We start from the raw sequence: 19,025 nt of genomic DNA on the forward strand, positions 1-19,025 counted from the left end.
CAGTAGCGGGAAGGAATGCGAAGGACAATTTCTGCCGTGCTGTGACTGGACAGTAAGTACGACCTTTAATATCCAAATAGTTACGAGAAATGTGAACGCATGGCGCCATCTGTAACAACCTGTTCGTCATTCGTCGTAATGATATGAAACTACACGATTGTTTACAAGGAGTTGTATAAATACATAAATGCGGATGTTTTCAAAGTTCACTTATCTGCTACTCTATCCCGCTGTAGTGGAAATCGTCCCCTGTCGTGATATTGCTGGAATATTGCTAAAAGCGGCGTAAAGCCAAACTCACTCACTCACTCTAGTGGAAATCCGGTGGAAACAATATATATACGTTTGTCTGAATATCATCAATTCACCATTCCCAGGAATAATAAATATAATGCTATAAAAAGAAACGCAAAGATGATTTCTCATATAGTTATACATAATTACAGTATAGAGGAAATAACATGGGCGGGCCTTTATCTTGAATTTATTTATGTTTTGTTCACTGTCCACTGACAAATCGAGTAATTTCTGACTCGACAAAATGCCGCAGTGTAGCACTGAGTATTGAACACTACTTGCCACGATTCAAGCTTTATATCAAAACAAACAATTATTTAGATCCAATTTAAAAGCTTTGAATGCTTGAAAATCCTGGCTGCTCACATAAATATAATTTTCTCTCAATACCACGAAAACATGATACACGAACCCTCATGGCTGACATGGCAAACTAATATTTGTTTCAAACACATATTTACCAAAGTTAATGCGGATAATATCCAGATAAAGAAGTCATCGTCAATGAAAATATTAATCATAACACTACTCACACACAATCTTGGCCCTTTGCGACCCAAAAGTTTTCATCAGCGTTGTGAACATGGGCCATGTGCTCTCGTCGACTTGAGTCGCCCGGATCAGTTTAGCGACAGGGACCAAAACAAACCCGGATCACTTTACCGACAGGGACACAAGTAAACCCCGGATAAGTATTCTGGCAAAATTCAATTTGAATATCATTTCCAACACATAGGAGTCAAATGACATTTAAAAACAAAAACTGTTACAGGTGTTGAGATCACAATGGAAGTGTTGATGGGCAACAAATGGCACATGAAGAAAGGTCAAGTTCAAAGATGTCACTATAGCAGGGTCAAGGTGAGGCATAGATAACCAACGCTGGGGTGTGAGGTCGTTTATTTCAGCAAGTGGTCCCCCCTCGTAAAAAATAGCGAAAAATGACCACAAAATAATAATCGTTTGTTAAGCAACTTTTTGATTCGGGTGTCCAAAATTATGAGACAAGTCATAAGAGTTGGTCTGTCGATTTCATGTGACGGTAAGAGTTCCGCCCGTAACCCCCGCTGGAAATGTATTCTATTAATAGGATTATTTCGAGGTTTTAGGGTTAGGTTTAGGGGTTTAGGGTTAACACGGAAATCTTTCCCATTACTTATTACACATATGGAACACGAATTATGATATTACATCATTACGCGTAACGTAATGCTAATACATACATACATACAATGCAATACACACAAGATAGGCAATAATACACCATTACGCATTATTCGTAATTGTAATATACACATGATTCATCACCACGCATTACTTGATGGTACTATGTACAATACATGGATATAAAACGTACATATACACATACCCTGTGGGTGGTACAGGGAACAGCACCAATCATATAGACGGGGACTTATCTGTTATAATATTAGATTATAAATATAATATGCAAGGTTATGTGGAGTAGCTTCAGGGCTACATTCATAAACTGACTGACTGAGTTTGGTTTTACGCCGCTTTTAGCAATAATCCAGCAACAACACTGCGGGGGACACCCGAAATGGGCTTCACACAACGTACCCAAGTGGGGATTCGAACCCGGGTCTTCGGCGTGGCGAGCCAACGCTTTAACCACTAGGCTACCCCACCGCCCCTCATTCATAACCACAGAATTACCTCCAAACATTGATAATTGCACTTATCATAGTTAAAACAACTTATATCAAAACACATTCTCTCATCTCACACATTCATTGAAAGGATAGTAAAGATAAGAATATATTAGAGATGCTTATTTATGTTTGTAGTTTAGGATTGGAAAACTAACATGATTGCAAATAGTACACCTACATGCTATACAATATAATACTTATTTATATGATAGTTAGTAGATATACTTTTATTAGGACTGACTGAGTTTGGTTTTACGCCGTTTTTAGCAATATTACAGCACGATCACGGTGGGGGACACCAGAAATGAGCTTCACACATTGTACCCATGTGGGGATTCGTACACATAAATCACCAAGTCCATTATTGTGTTGAACAGTTCTGGACGATACAACATGGTACTTCAGCCCTCCTCCGATGCAGAGAACAGGGATCTGATAGCTTTGTCTAGGTATCTAAGGTTTGCTATCTCTTGCCTCTTGGATACAATGTGTGAAGCTCATTTCTGATGTACCCCGTCCGAAATATATTGCTGGAATATTGCTAAAAGCGGCGTAAAACATACTCACTTACTCTTACCTCTCATCTCACATTGCACCTTAAGTTACCGGAAGTCCAGCAATTGTGTTGAGATCAAGCAAGGGTTGCTGAAGACCGATTTTAACCCGGATCTTAAGTGATGCGTGACAAAATATGCTCACCCAACTAACCCCAAAACAAAGCTGGTGAGGTCAGCGGCAGGGGATGTCGTCGATCTAGATTGTCCCACAAATGTCCAATAGGGTTGCTATCTGGTGATTTTGATGGTCATGGCTGGACATGACTGGATATGGATGTGGATAGGCATGGATGTTGCTCTGCGCCAGAGAGCACGTGTTGTTCCACTTTGAGGGCAATTACGACTAATTCTATGTTGCTGAAATCCGTGTCATGCCTTCATGTGCTCATAAACATTCAAACACCGAGCAACTGCCAGTAGCTACTCGTCCGCCTCAAAATAACATATTGCGTTATTCTGTTGCGTTATTCTGTTGCGCCTCTGTTACTCTTGGCTTAACTGGGGCGGTGTGGTTGCCTACTGCTTAAAGCGTTCGCTTGTCACGCCGAAGACCCGGGTTCGATTCCCCACATGGGTACTATGTGTGAAGCCCAATTCTGGTGTTCCCCGCCGTGATATTGATAAAACAGCGTAAACTAAACTCACTCACTCACTCGGCATGAGAATTCGCGTCTACCATTGTCACTAAAGCAGGCAGAGCCCGTGACTTTGATTGGTAATAATGCACGTGGTGCACGTGCCAAAACCCCGGGAGAAATTTTTCTCCCATCGTTTTTTTTCAGGCTTAACAGAATGACCGTTAATGTTCATAGAGCATGTGTACAAACGTGGACGCCAACAACGACTGTCCACATCCTGCCGAAACACCTCTTCTGTTATATCTGTACTTCGCTCACTTGCATGCAACCTGCATATGAAAGGTCAGCATGAAGATATCCATGCAAAGATAACTCTGACTTGGATCTAAATATATTAAGGCGTAAATATAGCCACACGTGTCCACAGACACACTTCGGAGTTATATATATATCAAGGTGTCATTGTGATAAGAATAGTGATTTAGATAAGTAATTATCTGTTAATACCAGGAAATATCATGAGTTCTAGGACACTAAAAGGGAAAGTAAGGACTTTGCATATTCGTGACTAACTTACCGACAAACCGAATAACGATATATGTTATTTAATAACAATTTATGTCTGCGTGTGCGTACTATATCTTATTACCCATGTGGTCGACGTATGGGTAGTTGCATACTTATCTCGTACGTCACACGAGTGTCGTATCGCGTTGACCTGTGTCGTAATGACTTGACCTGAGATACTAGCGATTTGATTTGATAACCGATGACCTCTCAATTAGGTCACGTTGTGACGGAACAAGTCAAAACATTGATTACACAACAGCCTCGTTTCCTGTTGACTGGATTCCGTCCTATTGCGCAACTTAGTACAATAACCAGTCCGGAATTTTTAGACCAATTCATTTAACTGGATACATAAATATTAATCAGTATTATTTGATACATATAACACTTGTGTATTGCAACACTACGCTCCTTCTAATCCTTGCAAACACGTCGTGCAGCGTGCTCTGTCGTACAACGTGCTCTGACAAACGGAAACCTGGAAATCGTGGAATCTCAAAACGAGGCTCTGCCGCTAGAAAAGTCTGGTACGGACTTGATATTATATCAATCGCATTGTGCGTTACAGAACTACACTGTATAAGCGTAAAAAATACATAACAGGTGTAACCACTGCGCCAGATGCATTGTGAATAATTTTACGACCTCATCGAACTGGGGCAGTCTGTGACGTCTTAGTAAAGGTCATGCTGCCTTCACCTCGCCATAAAATATAACAATACGATGTTATTAAAATTTAAAAGTGAAATTCATTTTCCATAACCATAACAATAACAAAAATACGCTATTTTGTCAATTTAATGCATGTAAGACGTGGGTAATAAATAAAATACCACACTCGGTCTCATTACATGCGAATTATACGAAACTCGTGACCTTCCTATGGTTTCTGACCTCGCTTTCGCTCGGTAAGGTACCATAGGAAGGACACTCGTTTCGTATATTTCGTATGTAATGAGACCTCGTGTAGTATTCTCTATATCCAAAACTGGCTCCCAGAGTAAATATCGCTTGTGTGAGATCAAGCGATATCTATATTGTGGAATTTAGCGAAAAACATTGATTACACAACATCTACCATTGGACGCTAACAACGACTGTCCACATCGTGCCGAAACACCTCTTCCGTTAATCTGTACTTCGTACAGTTGCAAATAACCTGTAAATGAAAGATCAACTTTGAGATGTCCATGCAAAGATAATTCTGATAACATGCATATTATCTGGGTGTCATTGTTTGATTTAGATAAGTATTTATCTGTTAATACCAGGAAATATCATGGGTTCTAGGAAACCAGATATAAAGACTTTGCATAATCTTGACCAACTCGTGTTATTTCGGGACAAGCCGAATAACGATCTTCTTGGAGGTTACGTAAAGGGGCGAGTGATGACGAATGAACTTGGCACTGATGTTCCAAGAATGTCCAAGTGTTCAATAAACATTCTATAGCTGATTTAACTATAATTTGTGATAGGAACTGGTCTTTGATCGAGCTCAACGGTTCAACTCGTTCGAATTCTGACCAATGAGATGCGACATGAACTTGACAACTTGCAGTCTTTTTTATCGTTTATCATATTACAGATCAATTATAAATAACAAACACTAACATTTAAAACTTTTTATGTTTTTTAAATTAATGGAAAACGGCAAAATACCCAATTGAGTTTGAGTGAGGTGAGTACAATTTATTTGGTTGCTCAAAGGAAAATTAGGATACCCAACATGAACGCAAGCGACTACATAACTCAGTGACCAAGGAACTTATCTGTAGCTCTGGATTCTAACTTAGGAGACACGTCATAGTTATATTCATTTATGGTGTCAATGTTTAATGTCAACTGATAACACTCTAATCTTTTCTGAGAAACCTTAAGTGCGCGATTGCACTGTACAAGGTCCGTGCCTAATTATTTGCCTCGAATTGATGTTTTTAACACTCGTAACAATTCTGTAGGTATATACAGCAGCTCTTTTTAAATTTGTTAGCAATTATCGGACTATATGATGATATTATGCAACGTCCATTGCGTGGCTAAATTAAGAGACACGTCCGCGTTATATTGGTGTCATCGTGTAAGTCGTGTATTACTTCTAGGAAGGTAACTCCGAGCTCCGACCTACGAGCTCCGTTCACAGATACCTGCCTTACACTAACGTTTCGGGAATGGCGAAGTGTTCTGTAAGTATTCACTAGCTAATATGACATTTGTCTTAGAATTAGCCCGAGACAAGACAAACCAAATATCTTCTCTGTATTCGTCCACGATATAACAACAGATATGGGCGTTTTTACAAGGTCTTGTGGTAAAGCGTTCGCCCGTCATGCCGGGGTTCGATTCCTCACATGGGTACAACGTGTGAAGCCCATTTCTGGTGTTCCCAGCCGTGATGTTGCTTGGATATTGTTAAAAGAGGCATAAAACTAAACTCACTGTAAATTAAGAGACTCGTCAGCATTATATAAACCTTACATTCAAACTGGCAATACTTGGTAGGACCCCAAACTGCCTTGGTTCTCAGAAACTGGGTGTGTGAATCGATTTCTTATGAATGTTTGTCCTTTATGTGGACATATTCAAATGAGCTTTTGATTTTTTTTGGTAAGGAACACCTCTGGGCCAGTTTGCTAAACACATATCGTCTGTAACATTACCTGCCCCATACCGATAGTTTCAGAACGTCAAACATTTCTTAAAATGATCAGTAACCCATGTGAAAGTTTCTTAGAATCAGGTCTGATTGAGCTTGTAAGGTCATCTCTGTTTTGAGCAGTACCCCAGTCATTTCAGGGCGTAGCAGATAATGTGTGAGGGAGGTCAAAAGTTAGACTGTTGGAGCAGTAGGGTGAAGTCCAGTCGTATGTTGCTGGCAGAAACAGGAACAATCAAGGATTCAAACCCATGACCAGGGGATCCTGTCAAGTCAGAATGGGGTGTTAGGTCTGATACATGTTGTGTCTGTTTATTAACAGTGTGTCAGTCATGATTCACTTCCATATATTGCAGCACTTCCAAGTTACATGTGAAACTGAGCAAAACAGCCAAGCCCTGATCGACAGCCAAGGCAAACCATGGAAACAATGGCCTCGACAAGAGACGAAAATAAGAGGAATCTACGTTATCAAACAGGATAGACTGATCATCTATGTGGGGAGGTCCAAAGATATTATCCACCGTCTGAGGTCACACTGCTCCGGAGACAAGCAAGCCATCGACAGACATATTGGTGTTACCCCTGCCTGGAGGCTCAGCTACAACTATGTGCCTGACACCGACCACAGCTGTAGTGAGAACTGTTATTTAAAATACATTGCTAAGTTGCAAGGTCACTGGCCGGAGTTCAACATGCAGAGAGGCAAGCGTGTTCCCAAACAAGAAAAACGCCAGGAAAGATTAACCCGTGACAAGGATACAACATGTGCGATTCTCTGAAACGAAATCAATAATGTCATCAATCAGTTAAAGAAGGAGAGTCACTTCACCGAATAATGTGTATATAATCTTTGCCACATTCTTTCACTATTTCACATGATACGGTGAGCTGAGGTGAAATGGGGTTTAACGTCATACTTGACAATATTTCGCTCATATGACGACGTGCAAGCATGTGCATGTGTGGCTGCAAGCCCAGACAAGCTGGTTTTATAGTGCTAGCCCACTGAGATACCATGCTGCAGTGAAGCATGAATACCCCACTCAGACACATTATACTGACTCCGAGCCGACCAGTCTGCTTCTTTCAGTTATCCGGCTTGACAAGTCTTCACCCACCTGTCTGTGATTCTTGATTCGTCATAATGCGCGTGCTTCAAACACGATAAACTATAATGACAAGGAGAGATTTGGTTAGTCTTACTCGGAAGCAATATAACCATAGGGTAAGGATGATATCCCATCATCGCGTATGTACCTTTTATTGTCAAAAGGAGACAACGCGACTTTCCTTACCTTCACTGTGTACAATGTATTGCGAAAAGACCTGATTTGGTGAAACGTAGCCTCGTGTCTGAGGTGTTTTTTTACCCAGGTACGCTGTATACCCTTAGCACGTTTCTCCTCTATCAGTACAGCACTCTTTTCTCCTTCCTCGCTCTCTACTTCCTGCTTTACTACAAAACTGTAATATTTACTTTTCAATCCAACAAATTCAGTAATAATATGATGTGCAGTTTCTGATTTCATGAGACCCGGCTGTTTATGTCTTTCTGTGGTGTACAATGGGTGAGACTTTGGAAAATTGGACGTGTCAAACAATTCCATATGATAGCTCATAAACAGATAAGGGTCCAGGAGGGGTTTTTACGGTGGGGCGCTCACGGCCAATAAGAACGAATCCGTATCAGACATACACAGTTTCACCCGACTACCGTACTGTCTGACCAAAACATCATACCAGAAAGAATAGATTCTTCTCTTGGCATGTTCCAGTATACAGAATCCCACAGCAATGGGTTTGTTTAACGCGACCGAAGTACTGTTCGGAGAAAATATTGGGACGTTTGAAATTGCACTTGGCTGAACATTTCGTCAGTATGTTAGCATCGGCCACCAAACGAATGTCCTTGAACTTTCTACAGTTTTCAATCTGTTTTCCATAACACGCATTGCTCAAAAGTTTGTAAAACTCTTCGGACGCGCTGTCAGTTGCCATTTTACGTTTGTGAGTGTTGACATCGATATAAGGTTTCATCCACGCATCCTGAGCGAATCTGACTACGGCGTGGATATACTTCACCTGCATACCTAGTCTCAAATAACACTTCAACGTTTCGGAATGAACGAAATAGTTGTTTTTTGTCATAAAGTGTGCAAAATAATTTTTTCCCACTCGATTTGATTTTAGATAGACTTAACTCGTGCAAAATATCTTCACAGTATGGTGAAAATTCGCTCGACGGTATGTCCCTATGCATCGGTGAGGGAGGGAATGAAGAGAAGTAATCGTGTAAATGCGGAGGGATTGTCAGATCACATTCTATCGTATAGCCATAGTCCCCGTCATAAGGGACAGCAATCCAGTCAATACTGTCGAACTCGTCACGCTCTAAGAACTCAAACTTCCCCACGGCCAATGGCTCTGTCATACAAGTAGCGTTCAGGCTGTTCACGTCATAGTACAACAAATAACCCGTCTCTTTCGCAGGGTCGTACTCATCCCCCATGTGCACGTTGTTAATTTTGAAATAACGATGGGAGATGAAACTACATCCACCTCTGATGCCCTTCTCAAAATACCCGTATAAATCGGGGTGTGTTAAGAATCGTAACTGTACACCGGTGAGCTTAAGGCAACACATGTTCGAGAAACCTGGTAGACTCACAAAATGAAACGGTTCGATGCCATAGTCTGTCATACACATAGATCGAAACATTTGCATGACGTCGCATAACAGCAAAGTGTCCACCGACACTTCATTGATCGATTTCATGTCAAACGTATGCCAAAGCTCTTGCACAAACTCATAATCCGGATCCGAAATATTCAGGCTTATGCGATTCCGTGAAAGTTTTTTGATGAAAGCAAATCATATATTCTTTTGTGTTTATATGTTAAAGAAGTTTAAAAAAATGTTTGGTTCCAATCTGAATAGTAATGTGAAAGCTATTTTTAGCTCAAAATCCAAGATGGCTGCCAAAATTTAACCGGGAACTGAAAAAGTTGCGAAAACTCGGAACAAAACAATGGTTTTAATATCAAATACCATGCATGTTTGGTTACGGAATATATTTCTCATATGCTGTAAGTCACCAGATCTTTTTAGTTTGATTTTGTCTTAAATTTTCATCAAAGAGTCATTTTTAGCTCTAAAAGTTTTAATGATGAATAAAAAACCCATTTCTTCACAAGGCATATATTTTGTATAGAACTAGTACAATATGAAAAAGGAATATACTTTTTACACTGTTAATCAACTATAGAAGAGGTCTTTACATGAAACTGCGACCCAGAAATATACTCTTCAAAAAAACAGAAACGCACAAGCCATTTTTTAGAAGAATTTCTTGCATTAGTTTAAGAGCTATTATTTCATGTAATCCCAATGGTAAAAAGGTGAAAATTCAAACGTCATTAGACAAAGCCTTTACTGTTGTGTTTCTGTTCTCTTGAGTCCACAAGATGGCGTCAAAGTCAATTCTTTGTATGGCCACCATTGGCAGCAATTACTGCTCGGCACCGTCTCGACACAGACTGGATAAGTTGACGAAGTAGCTATTATCATTGTAAGCGACTTCAATTTCCATTTTGACAGCAAGGAAAACCTTGACACTAAACGAATAATTAATCTTCTTGAAGTCCACAACTGTGTACAACTCATGTCAGAGGCAAGCCACAGAGGTGGACACACTCTGGACTGGATAGTTAACGGTGCCTCGGACGCGTGTGTCAGTTGTGTACCTGTATAGGATCTACAGCTCTCTGACCATTTCCATATATTTGTGAGCTTGGACCTCTCAATACCCAGTCCAAATGTGAAGATTACTCGCTGTAGGAACATGCGCTCGCTGGATATGGATACTTTTAAAGACAATTTGCTAAACTCAGACCTTATACTTGAGCCACCATCTGACGCTGAGAGTCTCGTTCTGCTATACAATAGAGTTCTATCTGAGCTGCAATATAGACAAACATGCACCAGTGAAGGACAGTCATACCAGTCACTAAAACATCTGCTTGGGACTTCACACCTGAAGTTCGACAAGCGAAAAAAGACAAGAGGAAAGCAGAACGCAGATGGAAAACAATCTTTCCCGGAGATTCATCTCCAAATGCATATTTCAGCCAAAAATCACTTAACAACGGTCACCAGACAAATCAACATCTCAATTCAAAGATTGAAGCCAACGAGTCAAGTCCAAAGTTGCTGTTCAAACTTTTGTTCAGTATCTTGAGTAAACACATTGAATCGACACTTCCGACATCTGATGACAATGAAGTAATAGCACAAACATTTTCGGATTATTTCTACAAAAAGATCCAAGAACATTCATGACAAGACTTCGTCTTCTGCGGCTATGGATGAAGCTGATATTCCTTCAAAACTGTTTGATGGCACGCCTCTTACTCATATTGATAGTTTCACTGATATTTACCAACATTAGTGCTGATTATTAACTCTTCTACTTCATCTGGTTATGCCCCAAGTGTACTCAAGTCCACAAAATGACTGTATTACCCAAATTTACTAACGTCAGAAAATACTCGTTTCATCCGGTGGCCATATGAACAACGTTTGAAATCTACGTATCATCTGGCCGTCAGATTTACACACGTTTAAAGGGGTGTTAAAATAAACGAACATTCAACTCTGCATTTACATGTATTTCACAGGTGTGTAAATCTGGCCATTGTTTTCATGTGTTTCCTAACATGTGTAACATATGTAAATGCTGTGATTGTAGGACATGCATTTCAATACCCTTGAAATCTCGTATGACCAGGGTTAGATTTGTCATATATTTAGTACATGCGTAAATGGTTGGAAATGGGTAAATATAGTGTTACATGATTAGCACTACTTTAACATGTATTTCAATGGTTCTGTAAGGTAACTGTCCCATTGGGTTCGTTAGCGCGTCCGACCAGGCCATAATGTACTGAGATAATTAGACACACATGGTGAAGTGATACCCATGACTGAGCACAACTAATAACGTGCGTGTCTTTCTTGACATACACATGGTGTCTGTTTAACAGGTTCAAATATCGGGTCTATGGGCCAGAGCGATATGTATGTTAGGGAGTGTATGTGTGTGTGGTGCGTGGGAGAGGGTGTGGCATGGGGTAGGCCTAGGATGAGGTGGTGGCGGTGGGTTGTTGGGGTACTGATAAGTCTTTCTGACCAGTAGGTAACATCGTTTATACTTTTTGTAATGGAAATTACATAACAGTTTATATAACTGACCTTTGGTACACTTCTTATATATGCTATACAAGGAGACACTGCTAATTACAATAAAACACAGACACATGTGTTCACACAGACATGAGCCGGTAGGTCCCTAATTTAAGTGCTCACTTGTATGAGTTATCCGACTGATCATAACTGAACAAATTTCATTATCTATACTTTCATAAAAGATGATTACAATGTATTAATGATTCCCGGTGTAAATTACTGTTGTAAATGTGTGAACTTGCACATACTTGGTATGACCTCATTTTTGATTCGGAATACAGGTATTATCCCATACGGAAGTTTTCTCAAATTTCAGTTACCCGACGGAATATACTGTAGACATATTTCGTTTCCATCTCTTGGGTAGACTATAGAAAATTGCAGTGATTGCAATTAGCTAATAATTTTCATAATAGACCGAATTTGTTTGAAATTCCATCTCTTTGGTAGATTATAGAAAATTGTAGTGATTGCAATTAGCTCACAACTAAGCAGTTTCGATAATTATTGAAATCTTTCAACCTGCCAGCATTTATGTTGCTCATGCGTTTTCCTTTTTGCTTTTGCTTTTTGCTGTCTGATTTGTATACATATACATTATTTAATTATGTTAATCATTTTGGTATCTCAATATCATGGAATATAATGTGTACTTATTATTCTATCAAAGTACCGAGACGTATTAGCTGTATGCTTTACTGTTATTGGGTGAAACTGTTAAAAGTACCTTCGTACAGAATTTCTAGGAAATAGAAACTAAAAATTACTAGATAAATGGAAAACTAAATTGGATAAAGATCTCAAACAATCATTATTTATATTCCTCTTTTTAAATTATCAGTGTGCAGATCATGTCACTAACATAAAAACTGAAGGATATATGGTGACAAAACTGGGTTCAATCTTAAATGTATTATAAATGTACCAATGTATATTCTTTAACAGTATCAAGGAATGATGGGGTACGCTCGTGGTTAAAGCGTTCGCCTTTCAAGTTTGATTCCCGACATTGGCACATTAAGACTGACAATATATTATTTTGATATAAGGCAAAGATCTTAATTTCAATTGAAAAAAAGAGACGAAGTAATTTGGAAGATTCACAGACTAACAACATCTATATTGAGGCTGCATGTGCAGGAAGCATCTTCAATTATAAAATCACATTCCACAAACATCAGATAAAGGTTTAAATGACAAGCATATTTATTGGTATCTTGCCAAGCTCTGTCCTCTCTGAATGCAGTATAACCAGAGTGCTGTGGTCACTACCTCAGCCATCCCATTACTTTACAGTATTTTCTTACAGACATATATATGGAAAATTAACTTTTACGGGTATGGAAAGAGTGGGGGGGGAAACACGTGCAAAGTATTAGTCAGCTGAGATTATCCTTTAGAAACATCATATGTACAACAATCACTTATCATTATGTGCAACCAAAGCATTGCCAAAAGGCCATATTTCCAGACAGCATAACATCACCTTTGGCCGGAGTTCCAAATAATTTGAAACCGAAAGCCTGTCAGTTAGCGCAGAGGAAATAACCCTTGTGTTTTAAAATGATGCTTTAATCATAGTCACAATGAAGTGTAGGTCGCCATGCATTTTCTTGTCTGTCTCACAGTCCCTGAACCACATTATTTCCCTTACTGCTTAGTCTGTCTCACAGTCCCTGAACCACATTATTTCCCGTACTGCCAAGCCCTCTCTACAATGCTAAAGCCTTTAATGAAGCAAGGCTAGATCTCCTCAGGTCCAGGGTCTGTTAACATCTGCAAGAAACCTTACTCACTTTGGGGGTCGGGTTACAAAGTAAACATATCTAACTGCCATGGCTGGCCGGACTGAATCTCGTGTCTCCCTGGGGCTCCTTTTAGGTTTGTCACTATCAAAATTATATATATTCAGACACGAAGCGTTGGTCTATGTAATTTTCCAATATGATGGAAATAATAATACATGGATTTACCAAATAAAATTGTAAAGGAGCCTTTCTTCAAGCAGTGACTTAACGCCATACATAGCTAGACTTGCTTAGACTTCATATAAGGCATCATAGATATTTCATAAACCCTAAGCCTCATTAGCTTATTGCCTCACCACTTGCGAATTAAGCGTTGGCAGATGTAAATGTTACTGGAGATGTTGGTCCCGACAGCTGTGGGTGTTTGGTATGGCACTCCATAACCCGAACCCTGCAGTGAGTTTTCCTAGAGACAGAAGTGGAAAAATATCGTTCTGTGACTGTGATACAGACTGGGACAAGATAAGGAAAACCAAAATTTGGGACAACAAACCATTGTTTGGGTGTTTTAATTGCAAATATGATTCAAATAGCTTAACCTAGATTTCGATATCCTCCGAATGTACATTTGGTGGAAAATATACATTCATCCCGAGACAAGGACGAATGTTTATATATAATTAAATAATAGTAACAGCACTAGTATCCATTTTGTCTTTTGTCTTCTACCCGTCAGAACTAGATTAACAACTAGTCTCTGATATAAACATATCTTACAGAAAAAAGTTCATAGTATAAAACAATATATAATATAATGAAAAGGAGCCCTGAGACTTTCTCCCGAAGCTGTGGAAATCTAGACTTGCCACATTTTGTAGACTTGCGTGGGCTTGGATATATTTGCTTCAGGGTCTGTATGACAGACGACGTCCCAACATACGCTCAGTCACATGTGTCTCCAGGTCACGGAGAATCAGTGGTTAGAGGCCCGTATTGCACTTCTCGTGCGTTTGCCAGGCGCGTAGCAAGCCATATTTTTCGTGTAAGCCCTAAGAGCTGCAAAGATTTATATTATAGGTGGTATTGAGGGCTTGCCCAACTTTCATTTTTTATGAGACTTGAAGAGTTATCGTTTGACGTTTGATGATTTCAATAGCTTCAAAATAATGTCAAAATTGAAATGTGATTTCCTCATATACAAATATGTTTGGACATAGTTTACACGTGTCTGCTGCATTGATACAATACCATACATCGAGTATTTGGTGTTTTTTCTAAAATAAATGATAAACAAATGAAAAATAAACAACTGCATTTCAGTGAGGATTCACATGTAATCATGACTGTAACAAAACATCCTTATACATGTCGATGGAAACACAATCATCACTGAAAGTTATGATGTGAAGAATAACCTGTTTACTGTACGTGGTAATGCTTTAATCAAAGAATACTGTAGTCAGTACGATTCGTAGAGGAATTTCCACTTTTTAAATGGAACGTGTTTGTACATATTTTTGGCAAAAATTAGAAGAAAACTTATTTTTTAGGAAAGATCATGTGTAAGCTCGAGCTGTTTTTTATAATGGTAGCTACGCCCCTGTTTGCATATGTGTTGTTGACGCGGCATTGACGCCTTGTAACATTACTGTTTGATTATGATTCACAAAAATATGCCCATGATCTGGTTGGAATCGTGCCACGATTAGCACATATGTTTCATGAAAACAGGTTTTTATGTAGGTGGCTTGAAACTCGTTTTTACAACTCGTTTTTTTTTACAAAGGCCTATAGGTTCGATCACAATACATTTCGTTTTACAGCTTCTTTTTGCTTAAGTCATGTCAAAACTGATTTAAATTCTAATCGCAGATTAAAGAATAACCCAATAAATTGTATGCCAAATTATCGTTACCATGACAACCCTGTGATATTTCACCTTATGTAAGAGAGTAATGCAGATGATACTGTCGGCCTTAAATTTTGATAAGTTCGCTATCAATAAACACTGGGTATTTATACAATTATATGTGTGATCAAAGGCCATATGATAGATTATGTGGTCTCTGGTGTAATTGAGGAGAACTTGCGCTAGTTTTCCCGATAATCTGAACACATGTATGTACCGTGAAACCGGCAGATACCTTTAGAAGAAAGTGTTTGCCCTACCTGTAACAACGATGTCCCGTGGGATATAATGTGGGGATGAATGACATGTACTTTTATCTTGGCCCGTTTATGATGATACGTACTGCGATCTTTCACAATAATCCCTCTGGCTATCAGATTGAAGGTACGTTTTAAACATAACCGGTATTTCTATTATTGTATTAAGTTCTTCGAACGTTCTCCATATACGTCCGTCATATACATCGCGCACTACCCTTTTCTCTTTTGATCTTCTCAAACGACTGTTACAAGTTCGAAGAATCCTCGTCAAAGTAGAAAAGTCTTAAGACTGTTCCCTACAATTCTGTAACTTACACATTGTACCCTAAATGGGTAGAGCTTTCGTTCGGGGGAATATCAGAAGGACAACGATACAGTTATTTCCAATGTTGTAGAAAGATCTCCACTTACTTAGGAAAACACTGAGACATTATATTCATGTCGGAATGATATTTTCAGCCCCTGTCAGATCAGAACTTGAACATGCGATGTCCGCGTCTGTGTCAGACTAAAGGCCTATAAGATGTTTAGCAACACTGGGGCGTAACAGCCATAGATCTTCTCCAAACAAGGGAATATACATCTTGTGAGAATGACTTCTTCGACAGGGAAATTTACAGCAATGCGACATCACAATTACTTACGTGATATTTACTCGCAATCTGAGTTATGGATCGTCAATTTAAACAGGACAATATAGACGAATTTCACAAAAGGCACGAAGATCCAACATGCCTATGATATATACTCAGAGAACACACCCGCCTGTGCTATCCGGTCATAATCGCTACTCGATAAAAACAATTTTTCATTTCATGTCTCACAGAATTTATAATTTGATATGACATTGTTTCTTATTGTATACTTTTGCGTTAGTGAAACAAACTTTAACTTAAACAAAAGTTTATGTATGGCGTTATTACAGCAAAGGCTGAGCGAATGGAGAAATAACATTGTTCAGGCACTGTGAGACTATTAAGAAGGTCACATGCAGTGCAATAATATTCCAATTATGTACTGCAAAAAACATATTTTACAGTAGATGCGCGAGCTGAACAGACTTAAGAAATTACGAGTTGGTTCCTGTAGCATATTTGGCTGTGCTCCAAGAGAGAGACAAAGTGCTATTCTTTTGGGGCAGCTAGGGTCACTTGCGAGGACAAAGGAGCAACGCATCGCCCTTTGTTCACCACTGAACCTTTCAATCCCTCGAAACATGCACCTCACAAGATTTGCCAACACCACAGACAAGACGTAACTGATACTGGTAGCAAGAGCGAGTGCAGCTTAATAAGGCGTGTTAGCTTGGGTAATATCGCTTCCTTTGCCAGGCTCTTTGGTGATAAGAATATTGAGGTCATGTGAACGTTGATTTCAAACGTACTAAAATGTGTGAAAGTGAAATTACATGAGCCAAGTAATTCACATGATGGAAACATATGATCATCTTGCTTGAGCACAGGTAACATGATGGTGTATGAACCGTTCATATACATACCCCTGAAATCCGGTATGATACATAAATATCTAAGGTGTGTAAACATTTGTAAATTTGAAAATTTACATGTGTTTCCCCACCTAAGTAAATTCACATGTTTCCAACCCGAGTAAACTTAGAACGAGATCGGAAATTTCAGCACCCATTGAAATTCAATGGAATGCATTGGAAATACTGTATGATCATGTATTTACCGGGGTATCTGTTTTGCAATTCATATTTGGAAATCCCTGACAATCCGGTCAGGGCATACATGAACGAGGTGCTTGTGCATACGAAAATGTACGATGAGCATATGTTTCAAAGGTATAGATTCATATGAAATATATGCCCGAAGTTAGGAAATATCTGAAAACATACGTAAATCCGGTCATGGCATGTATTTCCTACTGTATTTACGTTTATTTCAATGGTTTACTATCCGGTTTTGGTGCTGTACCAGCCTAGTCATATCTCGCATGGACTACTGTAACAGCCTTTTGGCCGGACCTTCATCTTGTGTCACTGACCAACTCCAATGCATACAGAATTTAGCTGCTCGCATTACCTCCCAGATCACCAGAAAAAGCACATCACACCAACTCTAAAGGACCTTCATTGGCTGCCCGTGAAACACAGAATCTCCTTCAAACTATTCTGTCTTGCATACCAGTGCATGACTAACACGGCTCCAGTCTAACTCTCAGATCTTCTTCAGGCTTATGCACCATCTAGATCTCTCAGATCAGGGAATCAACACCTTCTTGTTATCCCCAAAGCCAAACAAGCAAAATATGGACACCGTGCCTTCTCCTGTCCTGCTGATAAATTTTTGTCGCCCTACATTTATTTGTAGATGGTGTTTTTTCAAAGATTATAACCATTTTAGAAAGTTATTCGATCTGATGACTTGAATATTATTTCAAGGGATTTAATTAGGAGAGTGTGAAGCAGAAAATAGTGTTTTCTCCTCATCACTTCATTATATTCTTATCTATTTTCAAAGAACTCTGCTTTTAGAAGAAAAACTTCAAGCGTAATAATTGATAAATCATAATCTGATATTGACATACTACATTTTGAAATAAGGACTGCTCCCTTACTGAGAGTCTCACCAAACAAAAATAAACATCTCTATTTGTTTCATACATAACTGTTCTTTAATAACTTGATTTACATTGAGTTGATGAAATGAAGCAATCATATACTTACAAAATGCATAAAACCTACATCTGCTTAAATTCGTCTCCCAGCTGCCATTTTTAGAGGGGGAGTGTTCATTATATTTTTTTTTTCATTTAAAAAAATATATTTTGGGGTTTGCTTTTAAAAAAATATTTCATGAAATAGAGAAACACACTTGGCTAAAGTTAATAACCTCAAACTTTAAATATTCAACTCTCCAATTATGACCTTCTAACCTTTTAGCAACCTTTTCCACAACCACTTTGTACAGTGCTCAAAAGTACTATTTGCACCATATTTCAACTTGGAACCAAACTTTTTATTTAACTAGCATGTCTGATGAATACAAAAACACAATGCTTTGCTTTCATCACAAAACTTCCACGGGACTTGAATTCTGTACCCATCCTACCAGACTAAAACTCCTTCCTCGCTCAGTGAAGAATAAAATTGATCTTTGGACGGTAAAAACTGCTCGCGCAAAACCTCAAAACTGCTTACATACTGACCATCTCCGTGGTGTAGTGGTTAGAGCGTCCGCCCGGAGAGTGGAAGGTCGCGGGTTCGATCCCCGACCGCGTCATACCAAAAGACGTTAAAATATGGGCCCCGCCTGGCGCTCGGCATTGATGGGTACAACAAGGACTGATCGGCTCGGAGTCAGTATAATGTGTCTGAGTGGGGTATTCATGCTTCACTGCGGCGTGGTATCTCAGTGGACTAGCACTATAAAACCAGCTTCAGTCTGGGCTAGTACAAGCAGCCACACATACACACACATACACGTCGTCATATGAGCGAAATATTCTCAAGCACGACGTTTCGTTTCGTTTCGTTTCGTGCCTCGCCTCGCCTCGCCTCGCCTCG

General features: G+C 39.2%; 1 protein-coding gene across 1 annotated transcript; it reads left to right on the forward strand.

Annotated features, from left to right (window-relative positions):
* Positions 1–5,688: 5,688 nt before the first annotated feature.
* Positions 5,689–7,840, forward strand: LOC124280682. The gene is made up of 2 exons (XM_046716676.1): positions 5,689–5,861; positions 6,688–7,840. The coding sequence occupies exons 1-2, from the start codon at positions 5,847–5,849 to the stop codon at positions 7,111–7,113; spliced, it is 441 nt and encodes a 146-aa protein (XP_046572632.1). The 5' UTR covers positions 5,689–5,846; the 3' UTR covers positions 7,114–7,840.
* Positions 7,841–19,025: the final 11,185 nt, after the last annotated feature.

This window comes from Haliotis rubra, unplaced genomic scaffold (genome assembly GCF_003918875.1).
Source record: "Haliotis rubra isolate DU_JTF1 unplaced genomic scaffold, ASM391887v1 Scf271, whole genome shotgun sequence".
Classification (NCBI taxonomy): Eukaryota; Metazoa; Mollusca; class Gastropoda; order Lepetellida; family Haliotidae; genus Haliotis; species Haliotis rubra.